Consider the following 15717-nt stretch of genomic DNA (forward strand, 5'->3'; position numbering starts at 1 on the left):
GTCATACATTATTCAGCGAGTTCTTGGGATCATCCACAATACCAGATCACGAAAAGATCCATTTTTTTAATTATCACTTGATGCAGAGAAGGCCGTTGATAGAACAGAGTGGAGCTTTCCATTTCAAGCCCTGTCCTATAGGGACATTGGCCCCTAGTTCCTTAAATGGAAAAAAACTACTCGACACCAGTCCCAAAGCAGCTATGTGAGTTATTGGGGTTAAATCTCATGTTTGAATTATACAGAGGGACTAGGCAGGGATGTCCATTGTCTCCTTTACTTTTTGCACTGCTCATGGAGCCTTTCACACAACGATGAGGAACAAGGAATCTATCACAGGAATAAAACTTGCAGGAACACATCAGAAAATAGCTTTAAATGCAGAGAATGTAATTTTTATATGAACCAAATATTTCCTTAAAATTAGTTTCTAAAAAAAAAAAAATCTATGACTTTGGGTTAGATTTGAAGTAAATCCTGCCAAATCCGAGCTATAAATGTGTCCAACTCTGAAAAGCTATTCCTTCAGAAAACATTTGGGTACAAATGGGCAACGAATTCTAGAAGACACCTGGGAATTCAAATCTTAAATAGTCTTGAAGAATTCTATGATTTAAATGTCAAACACAACTTCAGCAAACGGCATGCTTGGGGAAGTATGCAATTTTTTGGTTGGGAAGAACAGCTAGGGTCAAAATTAACATTTTGCCAAGGATACTCTTCTTGTTTCAAAATATTTCTTTGATGATTCCAGATAAAACCCTAGCAGGAATACAGAGGATTTTGTTAAAATGTATATGGAATAAGACCAAAAGAAACTGCAGAAACTTTGTACAAACCCATTAAAACAGGATGGACTAGCTGGTTCCAAATAATCTATGGTACTATCAAGCCAGCCAGCCCAAAGCAGTAGTGGACAGGAGGTGCTTTAACCCATCCAAACACTTTACAGAGCAAGAACATTGTGGTGGTGTGTGCATCACTAGGCTACCATGGATTAATTTAAAAATAAATAAATAAAAAAAATCACACCCTCCAGAAATTTATACACATCCTATAGTAAGGCTACTCTACAGATTTGCAATAGAACTAGATATAAAAGAAGATCTTTTATCTTGCCAAATGATACCCACTGCAAATAATCCAGATATTAACCCAAATTACGAACCAGAGAGCTTTAAAAATTGGGAGAGCCATGGAATATATATGGTTCACCCGCTACTGAGCAAAGAAACGTTTCTAACTTATTTAGAGATCAAAACTAACTTTAACTGGCCCACTCTCCCATGGTAACAGTACTTTCTAGTTAGACATTATATTTCTTTCAACTCTTTAGGAAAAAATGTTTTATACAGAAACCTAACTTTAATAGAAGTGGTGGCATCTGGTCAATTAGGAAACATAGGTTATAACTAATTCAATCTTTGCAGACAACTTTCCTAACAAAAAATGTCCATATATGACATGCTCGGAAAAGGACCTGGGCAGAAAAATTATACCAGACGAATGATGTTTGATCTGGAAAAATGTACCAACAACTTCAGTCTGCAGCACAATAAAAGAAAATTTATTTAAGAAAATTTATTTAAGATACTGTTTCAATGGTACCTCACACCAGTCAGGTTATACATACATACAGACATACATACACACACACACACACTTGAATGGGAACAAATGTTGGGAGAAATCATAGTGAAAGAAGAGATTTTATGCATAGATGGTGCACATGCCCAGTCACCAGAGAATACTGGGATGCAATCCATCACCAAATATTTTTGAATATTTATTACCAAATGATCCTTTGGTAATCCTCATGTGACTTCCTAGAGGAAATGATCACATAAAAAGTAATGAAGAATTAATCTCTCATCTGCTAGTAGCTCCTCAGTTATTGATAGACTCTCATTGGAAAAAGAAAAATAGTCCAACTGTAGAGGAATGTCTCAAAAATATGGAAGGCGGTTATTATAGAAAAATTAACACACCAGTTATGTACTCAGCAAAATAGACAGAGGACAAATAGATACTTAGATATTTAGTTACCTTTTATTCAATACTCAGACAAAGTACATTGACCTGCAAAAACCCCCACCACACCTGTTCAATTTTTTTTTAATATTTACATTTGATAGACATCCTGGTCTGTTAAATATGTGTAATCAGAGATTTTACTCAATTAAATAAAATAACTAAAAACAAAATGTCATAGGTATTGTAATGATGATCACTCTGTAATATGGGAAAGTCCTCCTAAATAGAGATCGGATGTTTATATTCTGGTATAATGTCTCTTTAAACAAAAGCTCATTGTTGTAATGTTTTTCTTTTGCTCCCGATATTTACATGGCAAGGATTCTAAACCTGTTAATACTTCCTAAATTAATAAATAGTAAAAAACAACTGCATTTCAATGTAATTCTGAACCAGTACTAAAATACATTCAATGAAGCTTTTCACACATAGTCCTTTAATACTGAACTTGTCAAATTTAAAAATATATTAATTCAGTAAGAAACAGCCAGCTAACAGAGTTCTGGCATTAAAAAATAAATGTTACAGGCTTTTGCTTTTAAAAAGAAAAAAACCAACACTTGCAGGTGAAATATTTGTTTTGCCTACTATATTTACAAGAAACACAAAATATTACTTTGACTGAAAGTGATTAAATAAAATTTTTACTATTTCACTATTCTATTGTTTCCACTTTGTTTATTTTGTGTATTTGACAGCACCACTTTATACATAGTCAATTTCTCCTTTACATTTTGTGGGTTTTACATAAAAAACAAGAGAAGACAAATATTTAGGAAAATGTGATTGTAAAACTACAGAAATGGGCAGACACAGTCAGATATATATATGTAGTACTGAAAACTACTTTCAAATCATATTTTTAAATTGATTACATTTCAAGTTGATGTTGATTTAACATTGGTAGGCCATTGGTAACTATTGTTTTAGGTTCTCTGGTTCAGGAAGACTAAGCTTGGAAGGTTTTCTTGGCAATGGCAAGGGCTAGAAGCTTAGTTTTTATTTTTAAGTGAAAGATTAAATTTCACAGAAACTAAGAGGTCACCCATAGACAGACGGAAATACCATGGCTGACTATATGCTGCAATAATTAGCACTCATATGAACAGCCTATCTCCAAAAACCAAAATAGGATAGCCGATTTAGTCATTAAAAGGGCAAATACTACTGATATGAACAATTTCTTTACAAAGATTACAACTAGATCCCAGAGCGAGCAGGTAACAACTTTCTTTTTGTAAAATAAGATGTGTTATTTCCCTTCCCTACCTGTGCAAGAGCTGGTTTGGGGAAAACATCATCTTTGCTTTCTTCTTTGCTTTTCTCAACTGGAACCCATTCTCCATAGACACTGTCAGCTTCCTTTTTCCTGTGTTGAGACCCAGATGAGACAGGGAACTCCTTTGTCAAAGTTACCTGATTTTTTGGTGCTGGTTTTACGATAGGAGTGGTCTTAAAGAAAAAGAAGCATTTTGCAATTAGGAAGTAATAAAGAACAATACGCATACAAGGTCCTATTCCATAGGAACAATTACTGTAGGGGTTTTATGAACACTAAGTGCCAAACACTATTTCAATTTTCCCTCCTTAACTGGAATTAAAATGAAAACTCTAAAGATACAGTCTCTGAACTAAAATCGGGACTATGTTATTTAAAACTGGATCCTTGTTTCAAACATATGATGAGTGAAGTGACATCTAAATGGGTAGTTTTTCTTTCAGTTCATAAACAGTGCTAGAATTATTATGGAGTAAAGGTGCTAAATAAATTAAAATGATTATTGCTGATGATGAGAACAATACAGGAAATGCGCAATTCTACAGAGCGAAGAAAATATTGATTGCTCTGTGAAAAACCCAAGATGTGATTTTGGACCCTTCCCCTCCACATTAGAAAATCATGACATTTCACTAAATAAAAAATAAATAAATGCTTCAGCTACATTAATGGAATACTTGTTGTACTCACTCAATTAAAATGATTGCTTTTTAAATCTTCTGGCACATGTACAGTTTAAGCATTAAATGTGGGGAAAATGCAGGTAAATAAAGAAACTGAAAACTAAGCAACTCAAAGTACCATTTAATAGCATCATCATATCTTTACTTGGTTCTGGAAGAGAATATATTCCCATTTTGTCATAGAGATGAGACATTTTGCACTTGTGTTTTATTGACGTGGAGTCTCAAAGTAGAATGCTATATATACTTAGTTATGGAATAAAACATACAAAAACAGAAGATCAAATGTTGTGTGCCCAAGAAACCAAGACCTAGATGCACTGTCAATGCTAGATCCTGCCACGTGACGCTTACACAGAATATACATATATAAAACGAACACAGAGGAAGTGTGCAGGTATCACTGATTTCAACGGTGTACAGTTTATCCAAAATAAAGAGAAGACAGGACAAAAGAACATCTAAAGTACATAAAACATTAATTTACTATAATTCTACAATTAAATTTATACAAAGTAACAGCTGTAAACCATTGTTTGGAAAGCATGTACATAAAGAACAATTATAATTAATATATCAGAAAGAATGTACCTAGTTTTGACTCCCGAACAGCGCCGTCTCTCTCTTCCAAAAAAAATTCTAAAAACTCATCTATGATATACTTCTCTTTGTTCTAATAATACTTAGCACTAATATAGTGCTTTCTATCTTCAAATAGCTTTACAATTTTATTTATTCCTCACAACATTCCTGTGAGGTAGGTAAGATTTAGACCCATTTTCCACTTGGGGAAACAGTCAGAAACACTACCTGACTTGCCTAGGCCACAAAAGGATATCTGTGTCAAAACAAGGATTAGGATTCAGGAGTTCTTAATTCCAAGTCCCATGCTCTCAGGTCTCCCCTCTATCTGTGTATTGCAACATATTATTTTTCTGCTTATGGTTTTACATTATCAGCTCTTAATGGCAGGGGCCGGCTGAGCACCATTCACCGACTGCATATTACTATGTACACTTGTAGTAGTATAGTAACATCATCTTGATCAATTAAATCTTAGGCAAACCTAGCCAAAGAGAAACGTGCTAGAGTTGTACACAGATGATGGATTGATGTTTTGGAGGGATTATTAACAGACTCCACCTCTAGATGAGAAGGCAGGAAGTGCCCACAAGGTACAGTCCCTCTAAATATCTGATCACACGTGCAAGAGAGAACACATTGCCATAAAGAACTCCCCTCACCCTCTTCCCCTGGTACTGCATATTCCTTCTGGGAGATTTAAATATATAATGAAAACCAAATACTATTATATTAGCAAAAACAAAAGATTAACAGCAATGAAACCATGGGATCTAATTAAACTGAATCAGAGTTCTCAGACAGAATACAATGTACTGTCAAAAAGCTACTCTATCATCTACAATTAATATATTACCAGAAGCATCTTCAGGTTTACAAAACACATGGCTGACCACCTCACTCCTGGAACAGTTTTTTGTGGATACAGCAAAAATAAAATCCCAGAGTTCCCTGAGCTATGTTTAAGGTAATAAAAACTCTTCTTGTATTGTAATAATGCTGACATATAATCCAAAAAGATTTTAGTTTGAGAAGATGCGAATTCCAGCATTTCTAAGTTCCTTGCTATTTATAGCAGTCTGTGTTGCAACTAAGGATTTCTGCATTCGAAAATAGTACCAGGAAAAAGGGTTTTGTTTGTTTTAAGTGGGATGCCTTTCACTCAGCATGAAGGCAACAGTTCCAGCAGGCAACAAAGATCCTAGAACATTGGTAAGTCTTTTAGAGAAGACAGACATTCAGTAAGCATATTCCAGTTTTCTCTGGTACACCCAGTCCATTAAACTCTTCCTCTGTCCATCAGTATTATTTTGAAATGCTTTGTTGTCCTGTATAAAACTAATTAAATCTGTATGATCTGAAGAAGTTTTCTTCAAGTCACTCACCCACTGCAGAACTGCCTCCATTTTGCCATAGAACTTTTTCAGCATTTCCCACCCCCCACTCAGTACCTGAAAGAAGTTCCAGAACAGTGTGTAAATGATTATGAAGCAAGTCCAAACACTTAGACATTGCCATTTTGAAGTGCCAACACTCAGATTCTAATGAAAATCCTGGGCATAGAAGGTGCTGAAGATTGAGTGTGCCCTTCTTTAGCCTCCTAGTGATGCAGTCAAAAAGTCTTCCTTAGATGAAGAAGGCTTGCATTTCAGCATAATCAGGTTTTCTAATACTATATAGAGCCAGAAATAACAAAAAGTCTAAAAAATTCATGGGTAGATTCTGTTTAAAGGAGAACAGACTGTTCTCTTACTCCCCAGACCAACAGGGACTGGGAGTGCTGGATAAGTAAAAATCAGTATGGACAACAAATGTGGATCTCCAAACAAGAAAATCAAAAGGAGTATCTCTGTCTGGTGTGAATGTCACAATACAGTATTCTATTTCTGGAAATTATCATAATACAGCAGGTAAGACATCACACAATCATAATAAAAGTGATGGGATATTATACATACATATGCTTTTTGGTGTATAGATAGAAAACCAGATATTTCATCTAAAACAATTCCAATATGTTAACTGATAACCAGGAAATAGACAGAAAAGTCACCTGGGATTTCTGAGGACAACCACAAAGACTGGAACATCCTGTTTAGGTGGTCATCAGAATCCCTTGATGAAAATTTACAGTCTTTGGCCAATTATTTACACACACACACAAAATGTATGTGCAGGCCAATGGACCCAAAGATACACACATGATGATACATAGATAGTATATAATGTATATGATTCTTTATATAAAATTAAAAGTTGACCTGCAGAGGACTATTAAAATTCAGCAACTTTAGAAGCACGTGCCGAATGTCCCCAGTAAACAAGGATGTGCTTTTGGTAGATTGATTTAAAATGAAGGCACGTGATGGAGGGTGTACTCTGTTCACTGTTCTTCACTCTCACAGTGGACCTCAATCAAAAACTTAGCCCTCCCTTATTAACTATTTTTAAGCCTCTAGTTTCTATACTGAGCAGCAATGACAGTATCTTTTGCTCAGCCCTCACATGACCGGTGTTTGGTCCTGATCCTGTGAACACCTAAACACATGAGTAAGAGCTTCTCTATGCAGAGAAGTTATACCAGTAAAAAGTAGGGTACAAATTTAAACCACTGATTATATTGATATAACTCCTTGTGTGAACAGACTTATTCTGGACACTCACTTTGGAAGTGATTTAAACTAAGCCAAAAAAAGCCATTCTTACTCCAAAATAAGAGTGTCCAGATGGGGAGTTATACCAGTATAACGATACCGGTTTAAACTACACCTGTATAACTGGTGAAACTTTCCCATGTACAGAAACCCCAAATCCTGTTTACAGGATTGAGGCCTTTATATGTAAAGAAGGCAACCACTACTTCTTCCTCCAACCTCAAAAGAAACTAAGGTGTGTAGTGAGATTATTGAAACTGTCAACAGATTAAGAGTGGCTGAACTCCATGCGAGTTGATTTAAAAACGAATTCATTTAAAGCCAGTCAGTGTATTCCTACCAATATCTGTAACAAAAAAAAAAAAAAAAAACCACATCACACCAACTTCAAATATGCTGTATTGGAAAACTGTTTAAATAAAAAGGGCTCATCTGTTTTCAGGAGTTTCTAGCTTTAATCAGAACTCCTGAGGACCTGCCAAATCCTTCCATACCTCATCTGCTACAAATATAAAAAAGACAAGGTTACCAGCTGTGGTTAAAAAGAATGATTACACCTTTCAGTTCCAAGATCTGGTGAAAAATTTCACCGAGGAGAAAAATGTGTTTTTGTAGAAACAGAACATTTCAACAGTCCCGCCGTCACTGCTCTGTTTGTACTAAAAAAGAAGTGTTACGCAGTTTGTAGGGTCAGAAAACGATAGTGTAATAAAGTGGACGCCACTCATCTGCAGTGTGCAGCTACCTCTTAATAAGCTTCTTATACTAGTCTGTGATGGAACTAGTCACTATTTCCACAGACACCTGGTCATGGTAGATAACCTGGCAAAAATAAACCGGAAACACTCTGTAAGACCAGGAAACAAACTTCTTAAGACGGCAGGTGATCTACACAAGTACCACGTTTAATGAATATTAATCCATATAAAAAAATGTCAATATATTGATTCAGTTTAAATATCCGTTAATTCTAAACTGGCTAAAAATATATTTGATACTGGTAAGTGGAGAGTTAGAGGGACTGTAAAACAATCTTGCTTCAGTTGGTGTCCTAATCACCCACCTTTAAATTTATTTCCAGACAACATACATTATAAATAGAAAAAACTATATTAGTGCAATATTAAGGCAAACAAAAATCAAGAAACATGAAAATTAAGGTTAACCATGCAACCTTGACTCTGCCTCTTTATGCAAATAGCAGGCAATCACATAATTAGGTTATCAATTGAAAAAATACACTTTAGATATATGCACCTAAGATAACGTATTGTCTTGAATTTAAAGAAGAGGCAGAATTAAGGTTAACTTTTATTATCCCAGACTTTTAAGAGCTTAACTATGCCCACCTGGATAGTACTCCAGCTGCTCCATTTCAATAAATTATGTTTTTTTTGCGGTTTAAATTGATCTAAACCTTTAAATCACATTAGGCAGCTAAAATTGATCCACACATTTAGATCACTTCAAGCTTTGTGAAAGGTGTACAAAGCGGGTGAAGGTTAGACAAGAATTGGTCGGGTGCAGATCAACAAGGAGCACTCAGACTAAACTTTTAAACGAGTTTTGAAAAGCATGCCGTTCCTAAGCTGAGAATGCATGCTCTCTGCATTTAAGTGTACACCTCCCAGTGTTTTTACAGAAAGCTACTGCATGTGCTCAATATGCATTTTTTAAATGCTCCTAACTTTAGTAGATGAAAATGAAACCAACCAATGTGAATAGTCCTCAGTAATTATACTAGAGCTGTCAATTAATTGCAGTTAACTAACGCAATTAACTCAAAAAAATTAATCACAATTAATCAGTTTTGATCGCACTGTTAAACAATACCAATTGAAATTTATTAAATATTTTGGATGTTTTTCTACATGTTCAAATATATTGATTTCAATTACAACAAACTATACGAAGTGTACACTGCTCACTTTATATTATTTATTACAAATATTTGCACTGCAAAAATGATAAAATAGTATTTTTCATTTCACCTCATACAAGTACCATACTGCAATCTCTTTATCATGAAAGCGCAACTTACAAATGTAGATTTTTTTTTTTTTGGTTACATAACTGCACTGAAAAACAAAACAATGTAAAACTTCAGCGCCTACAAGTCCACTCCGTCCTATTTCTTTTGCAGCCAATCGCTAAGAGAAACAAGTTTGTTTACATTTATAGGAGATAATGTACATTTACAATGTCACCTGAAAGTGAGAACAGATTTTCACATGGCACTTTTGTAGCAGTCACTGCAAGGTATTTAAGTGACAGACATGCTAAACATTTGTATGCCCCTTCATGCTTGGCCACCATTCCAGAGGACATGCTTCCATGCTGATGACGCTTGTTAAAAAAATGTGTTAATTAAATTTGTGACTGAACTCCTTGGGGGAGAATTGTATGTCTCCTGCTGTGTGTTTTACCCACATTCTACCATATATTTATAGCAGTTATAGCAGTCTCAGACGATGACCCAACATGTTGTTCGTTTTAACACCACTTTGACTGCAGATGTGACAAAACTCAAAGAAGGTACCAATGTGAGATTTCTAAAGATAGCTACAGCACTCAACCCCAGGTTCAAGAATCTGGGCTGCCAAAATCTGAGAGGGATAAGGTGTGGAGCATGCTTTCAGAATTCTTAAAAGAGCAACACTCCGACATGGAAACTACAGAACCCAAACCACCAAAAGAGAAAAATCAACCTTCTGCTGGTGACATCTGACTCAGATGATGAAAATGAACATGCGTTGGTCTGCACTGCTTTGGATCGTTATCTAGCAGAACCCATCATCAGCATGGACGCATGTCCTCTGGAATGGTGGTTGAAGCACGAAGGGACATATGAATCTTTAGCGCATCTGGCATGTAAACATTTGGCAAAACCGGCTACAACAGTGCCACGCGAATGCCTGTTCTCATTTTCAGGTGACATCATAAAGAAGAAGCAGACAGCATTATCTCCTGCAAATGTAAAAAAACTTGTTTGTCTGAGCGATTGGCTGAGAAGACGTAGGACTGAGTGGACTTGTAGGCTCAAGTTTTACATGGATTTATTTTTGAATGCAGTTATTTTTTGTATATAACCTGTAAGTTCAACTTTCATGATAAATAGATTGCACTACAGCACTTGTATTAGGGGAAATGAAAAATACTATTTCTTTTATCATTTTTACAGTGCAAATACTTGTAATCAAAAATAAAAATAAAGTGAGCACTGTACACTTTGTATTCTGTGTTGTAATAGAAATCAATATATTTTAAAATGTGGAAAACATCCAAAAATATTTATATAAATGGTATTTATTATTATTTAATCGCATGATTAATTGTGGTTAATTTTTTTTAATCACTTGACAGCCTTAAATTATACACATGCCAAGTTTTATATGTCAAACCTCAGTCACAAGTTTTCCACATATTCAAGAATGTTTTAAAGTGGAAAAAATGCCCTATATTTCATTTTCTTTCCACTCACGCAAACCTGAAAGAACAGCTGAAGGTATTTTCTCCAGTCTTTCAAAAAATAAAAAAATCCATTTTTGGGGAGAAGCCAAACAGGGAAAATTTTACCCCAAAGGTGAATACTTCAGAACATTTTGAGCATATGAAAACATGAAACCGTAACAAAAATTTATTTGCATTCTAAACTATAAAGTACTTGCTGCTAGCATGAGAGCTGTATTAAATAAGCAGCATTATGAAAGGCTATATGCTAGTTTTCTGTATATATGTATCTGTCTCTACACAGTTACATTGCCTAATTTATTATTCTGAGCCTTATCTGGGTAACAAATAATACCAGCCTTAAAAACATAATATTTCATTTAATTGTACAGTATTTTATATTCTTCAGGACTTTGATCGCCACACCCTGTGAAGCCTAGTCAGCACCAGGAGCTGAGAGAGATTCAGGCATTCTCAGTAAGGATAAAATTTTCAGAGATTTTAGATGAAATATGAAGAAATCTCTAGTGAGCATGTGTGAAGTAAGATTTTTCAAAGGGTTATAACGTGGCCATATTTGGTCAGATTTTCAAGGACATAGCAAGAGGCACATCCCTAATAAAAAGGTCAAATCCTTGTTAAATTTCAAGTCTCTGATTCAAAGCATAGGGGTGCTAAAGCTGTTCAAAAAACAACAACAAAAAAAACCCCACATAGTTGTTAGAATCTTCTAACATGGGCAAAAAAAGTGCATTTTCCCTAGGTTCATTTTTGGAAACAGCTTTACTATTTTGGTTGAAATTTTCCAGAAAAGAATATTCAGCCTTAGGCAGCCATTGGCATGAAAAACTTCAGCCCAAATGCTTAAAGTTTGGCAAAGTTATAAGCAACCGAAACCATGATCCTATAATGGGAAGCGTCAGGCAACCTCAATAATTTACAGCATTCATTATCAGCCCAGTTTATTCTTTAAAAAAAAAAAAAAAGGGGGGGGGGGGGGGCAAATACTGTATTTTGCCTGTATTGCATCTTAAAGATAGGCTCATCAGGGCTGTATGTCCCCACCTCTACCCCAACATGCCGGACACCCACTTACAGCTAGGAGTTGAAGACACTGAAATTCGCAGGCAAAGCTGTGAGCCCCTGCTGCCAGCCCAAGGCAGCCAGAGCAGGAGCAGCACTGGGGTCTGCGCTGCTTTCCTGTAAGCCATAGGTGCTGTTTTCACCCTCCCATCCCCCACACCCCAGTCGGGAGGGGAACAAGCTTGCCCAGGCTGGGAAAGAAGCTGCCTGCAAGGAAGTGCCTAGCTGCCTCTGGAGCCTGGCGTGGAGCGTGAACCGCTGGAGCTGCGTTTTGTTCAGAGTTACGAACATTTTGGAGCCACGGATAACTTCCATTCCCAAGGTGTCTGTGACTCTCAGGTTCTACTATAAATACTGAAAAATTAGCTTTAAAAAACTGTTAGTTAAAGAAAATCAGTTGTTTTTAAATATATTAATTTTAATCAGACAATGTCTCTAGAAAGAAAAACAGTGAGTTTTAATCTAGCACCAAAAGTTTCTCTTAACTTGGCCATGAACTTCACTAGGTTTTGGACCAGTCTCTTACTATGGCATTCAAATAGGCATGTTGTTGTTGAAATTTTGTTAACATTCCGTTGCAAATCCATATCAAGATTAAAACTATAATCCTGTAATAAACTAAAATTTCCTCCATTGATAAGGGTCACCGAATTTGTTTTTCCCGTACCTACATAAGTTTGCTAAAATAAAACAAAATTAAAACTTATAATCTATAATTGATGAAAGTACTTACATTTAAGTTGAAAAAAATGGGTTTGGGTTCATTGAGTTTAAAAGGATGATTGTAGAAAGGGCGTTCTTCCTCCTCTTCATCAGAATCATGAGGCTTGTTCACGATCACGTCATCTGTGCTTTGTGCAATCTTCTTGCATTTCTACCAAAAAATAAATTCTGAATCAATCTGAACATCTGGACAGAAACATTCCTTATTTCTACAAGAAATAGGACTTTCTGACAAATTCATTGAAATAAATATTTAAAATCAGGAATAAAAGAATTATAAAGGAGGAGTTGATCGTTTGGGGAAATCTTTAAAAAAAGTCAACTTTGCCATTTTATTTGTACCTCATCTATCTACTGAAGTGTGTCCATCTTGTCTAGATAGGCTTTGAGCTCTACTCTTATATCCATCCAGAGCCCTACTATAATCAAAGGGGGCTGCATGGAGCTATTTGCAGGATCCAGAGCTAAAATTATGAGCTCTTCAAAAGCACAGACTGTCTCTTACTGTGTGCTTGTATCAGCACTAGGACCCAGGACAGTGGGGCCCCTCTCCTGATTGGGGCTTTTAGGCACCACAACATAAATGTTTAATAATAGTAGTAGTAGTAATAATAATAAAATAAAATAAAGTAAAATAAAATAAAATAAAATAATAATAGACAGCTCACTTATTTAGTTGGCCTGCAAAATTTCCACACAAAATGACTGCAAGGAAAAACCCAAGAAACAATTACTGGTTTTCACTGGTGGTGCAGAAATCTTCCCAGGTGCAAGGGTTTTAAAAGAAAGATTGGGACACCTCTGAAATGTTTTGCAGGTTACAAGAACTGAACAGGACAATCCCATTTTGCGTACTGTGGAAGTGCAACCTAAAAACGTACAGTAAGTGGGGAGGTGCTAAGAACAAATCTGTGTGGCAGTCCAAGTTGTTACTCTTCCAGGAATATGTAAAAGCAACTTTAGGGTAGGCAGTAACAGTATGACCGGAATATCAGAGAAGAGACAGCTTCCTGAAAACAACTGGTGGACTAGCATTTAATAACAAATTACTATTTATTATTTATAGACTGGCTTGTACTTTTTGCTCCAGAGGTATTTGTAAATGCATTGGTTTGAAGTGAGTTTGAGAACATTATAAAGTTGGAAATTCTGACAGCCAAAATAATTAATGGTGTTTTTCTGTCATGAAAAGGAGCAGAGAAAATAGTGGCCATGCGTTATTGCTATGTGACCATTCATCATTAAATATTAGTAACAAATTGGAGACATTACATGGCTCAGGAGATTGGTAAAAAGATTTAGATCCAATCATCTATAACTTATTGGTTCAACTCCAGTTCGTATCAATAGCAATCAGAAGTTGTAACCATTTGATGATTGTTTGATGGCCTATTTGGAGTTGAGAAGAAGCCATATCACAAAAACTACCATTGCAATGGCACACTTCTTGTCAGTCTCAGCAGAAACCAAAAACTGAATAGACTTGGAGACTGTGCTACTATTTATGTCAAGTCCCTCCAAGACAAGGTTGAAGCACATCTGTGTGGTGGGGCAATGTGGGGAAGCCTGCACTGCCACTATACCATGTTATACCTAATATGTGAAGAGTCAAATTTCAGTCTTTATTTATGTGAAATGGCATCTTTTCCATGAACACTAAAATTATGATTTTATTTTATAAAAAATCTTAGATGTCAGAACTGTGATAGTTTTTAAAATGTCACAATGGCACCTTTGAATAGAAATTTTTCAGTGTGAAAACATGAGAACATATCCCAGAACTAGGCAAAATCAGACTGCATGAAGTTTCCTGTGACAGAAGAAACAAGGTGCAAAGATTTCTTTTGTGATCTGAGTAAAAAGAACTTTAACATACTGCAAGTGGTACAGGTCATAATTTTAATCATCAAATTCTGTCCTTGGGTACGCATAGGTAAGTCTCACCAAAATTGAGAGGAGCTGAATATGTGCAGTAAAGGATAGAATTTGACTGAGTACAAATTGTGAAATTTTTATATTTTTAAATTATAAAAGTCAGTGACTGAATGCTGTAAGACAACAAATATTAAATTTTCCATATTAATATAAGCTGTGAAGAGAACACACTAAACAATTAGGGTTCAATCTTGCAGTCTTCCTACAAGCAGACTTTCATGAGAATTAAACATATAGAATTACAGCTTGACCAGACACCTACTTATTAACAGTAGCAGTTGGTTAGTTATTTTCAAATTTAATTTGCTTACCTCAGTGAGCTCCTTTATTGTATCTCTTGCTGACTTCTGAGTAACTTTCTCCTCCTTCTTTGCTGGAGCTATAATAGGCAGTAGGCTTGGTGGTAAGGGGACACCAGCCTTAGCACACATGGCAGCTGCATTAGCTTTGGCTATTTCAAGTAGCTGGGCCTTGTCTATAAGAATATTAAATATTAATTAGTGGGCCTTTAAAGATTTCTGAAGGCCAACGTATATGTATAGTTATACATATATAATAATTTTAGGACCAGTTGCAATAGTAAATCCGTTTTTCCACCAGGCCAAACAAACTTTATGAAAATAAAAACAGTGCACACACATATATAAAGTGTGAATAATATGTTGTGTATTTTTAAAAGTAACATGGAACATTCCATTCACTTTTCCTTCATATCACAGGAGTCATATAATTAAAGAGACTTGCACAGGAGGAAAAAACTGCATCTGTGCATTTTTTTTATTTTTGCTTCTTTATGTTGTATAAAAGAAGGCCTGAAGGGTTCCCCCCGACCAAAAAAAGTGTTAGTTTTTTCTGCTTGGTCCTTACTTTAGAAATTCAGGTCTGTGAGACTTGAGAAACAGTGAAACAAAAACTTTACAAGAGAGTGAGAAAACATGAAAGATAAGAACTGAGAAGGGAAGGAAGAAGTCCTTAAGACTACCTAAAATTCCAGATTTTATGTGAGAGTGTGTTTTGGTCAATGCCTACTTAACTTAATTGACTAATTAATATTTTGGAGATATTGTTTAAAGAGTCAACATCATTGCCTCTTATATTAAGGTGAAAGTTCACAATACTCATCCTCGAAGACATGGGAAAGGTCCTCCCACAAAAACTATGGAAGACCAGAGTTGACACTCCTGATATTTCTCAAGTAAAAGTGAGGGAGAAAAGTCATAAAAAAACGAAAATGGGGCACAAGCCCAATTCTTCTGAAATCCTTTGCAGCTCACTTTTAAACCATTCCTTGAAA

General features: G+C 35.6%; 1 protein-coding gene across 6 annotated transcripts in view; it reads right to left on the reverse strand.

The window, feature by feature from the left end:
- SON (SON DNA and RNA binding protein) overlaps positions 1–15717 on the reverse strand; it is a 61743-nt gene that overhangs the window by 25825 nt on the left and 20201 nt on the right. For 5 of the 6 annotated variants that reach the window (XM_073361704.1, XM_073361714.1, XM_073361694.1 and 2 more), the window contains exons 4-6: positions 14735–14898; positions 12499–12639; positions 3304–3486 (exon numbers count right to left, since the gene is read on the reverse strand). In XM_073361704.1, coding sequence (XP_073217805.1) covers positions 3304–3486; positions 12499–12639; positions 14735–14898 — 488 coding nt within the window. Of the gene's footprint in view, positions 1–3303; positions 3487–12498; positions 12640–14734; positions 14899–15717 lie in introns of those variants that run through there. The other variant, XM_073361739.1, reaches the window with a different exon arrangement.

Source organism: Lepidochelys kempii, chromosome 1, assembly GCF_965140265.1.
Source record: "Lepidochelys kempii isolate rLepKem1 chromosome 1, rLepKem1.hap2, whole genome shotgun sequence".
NCBI lineage: Eukaryota > Metazoa > Chordata > Testudines > Cheloniidae > Lepidochelys > Lepidochelys kempii.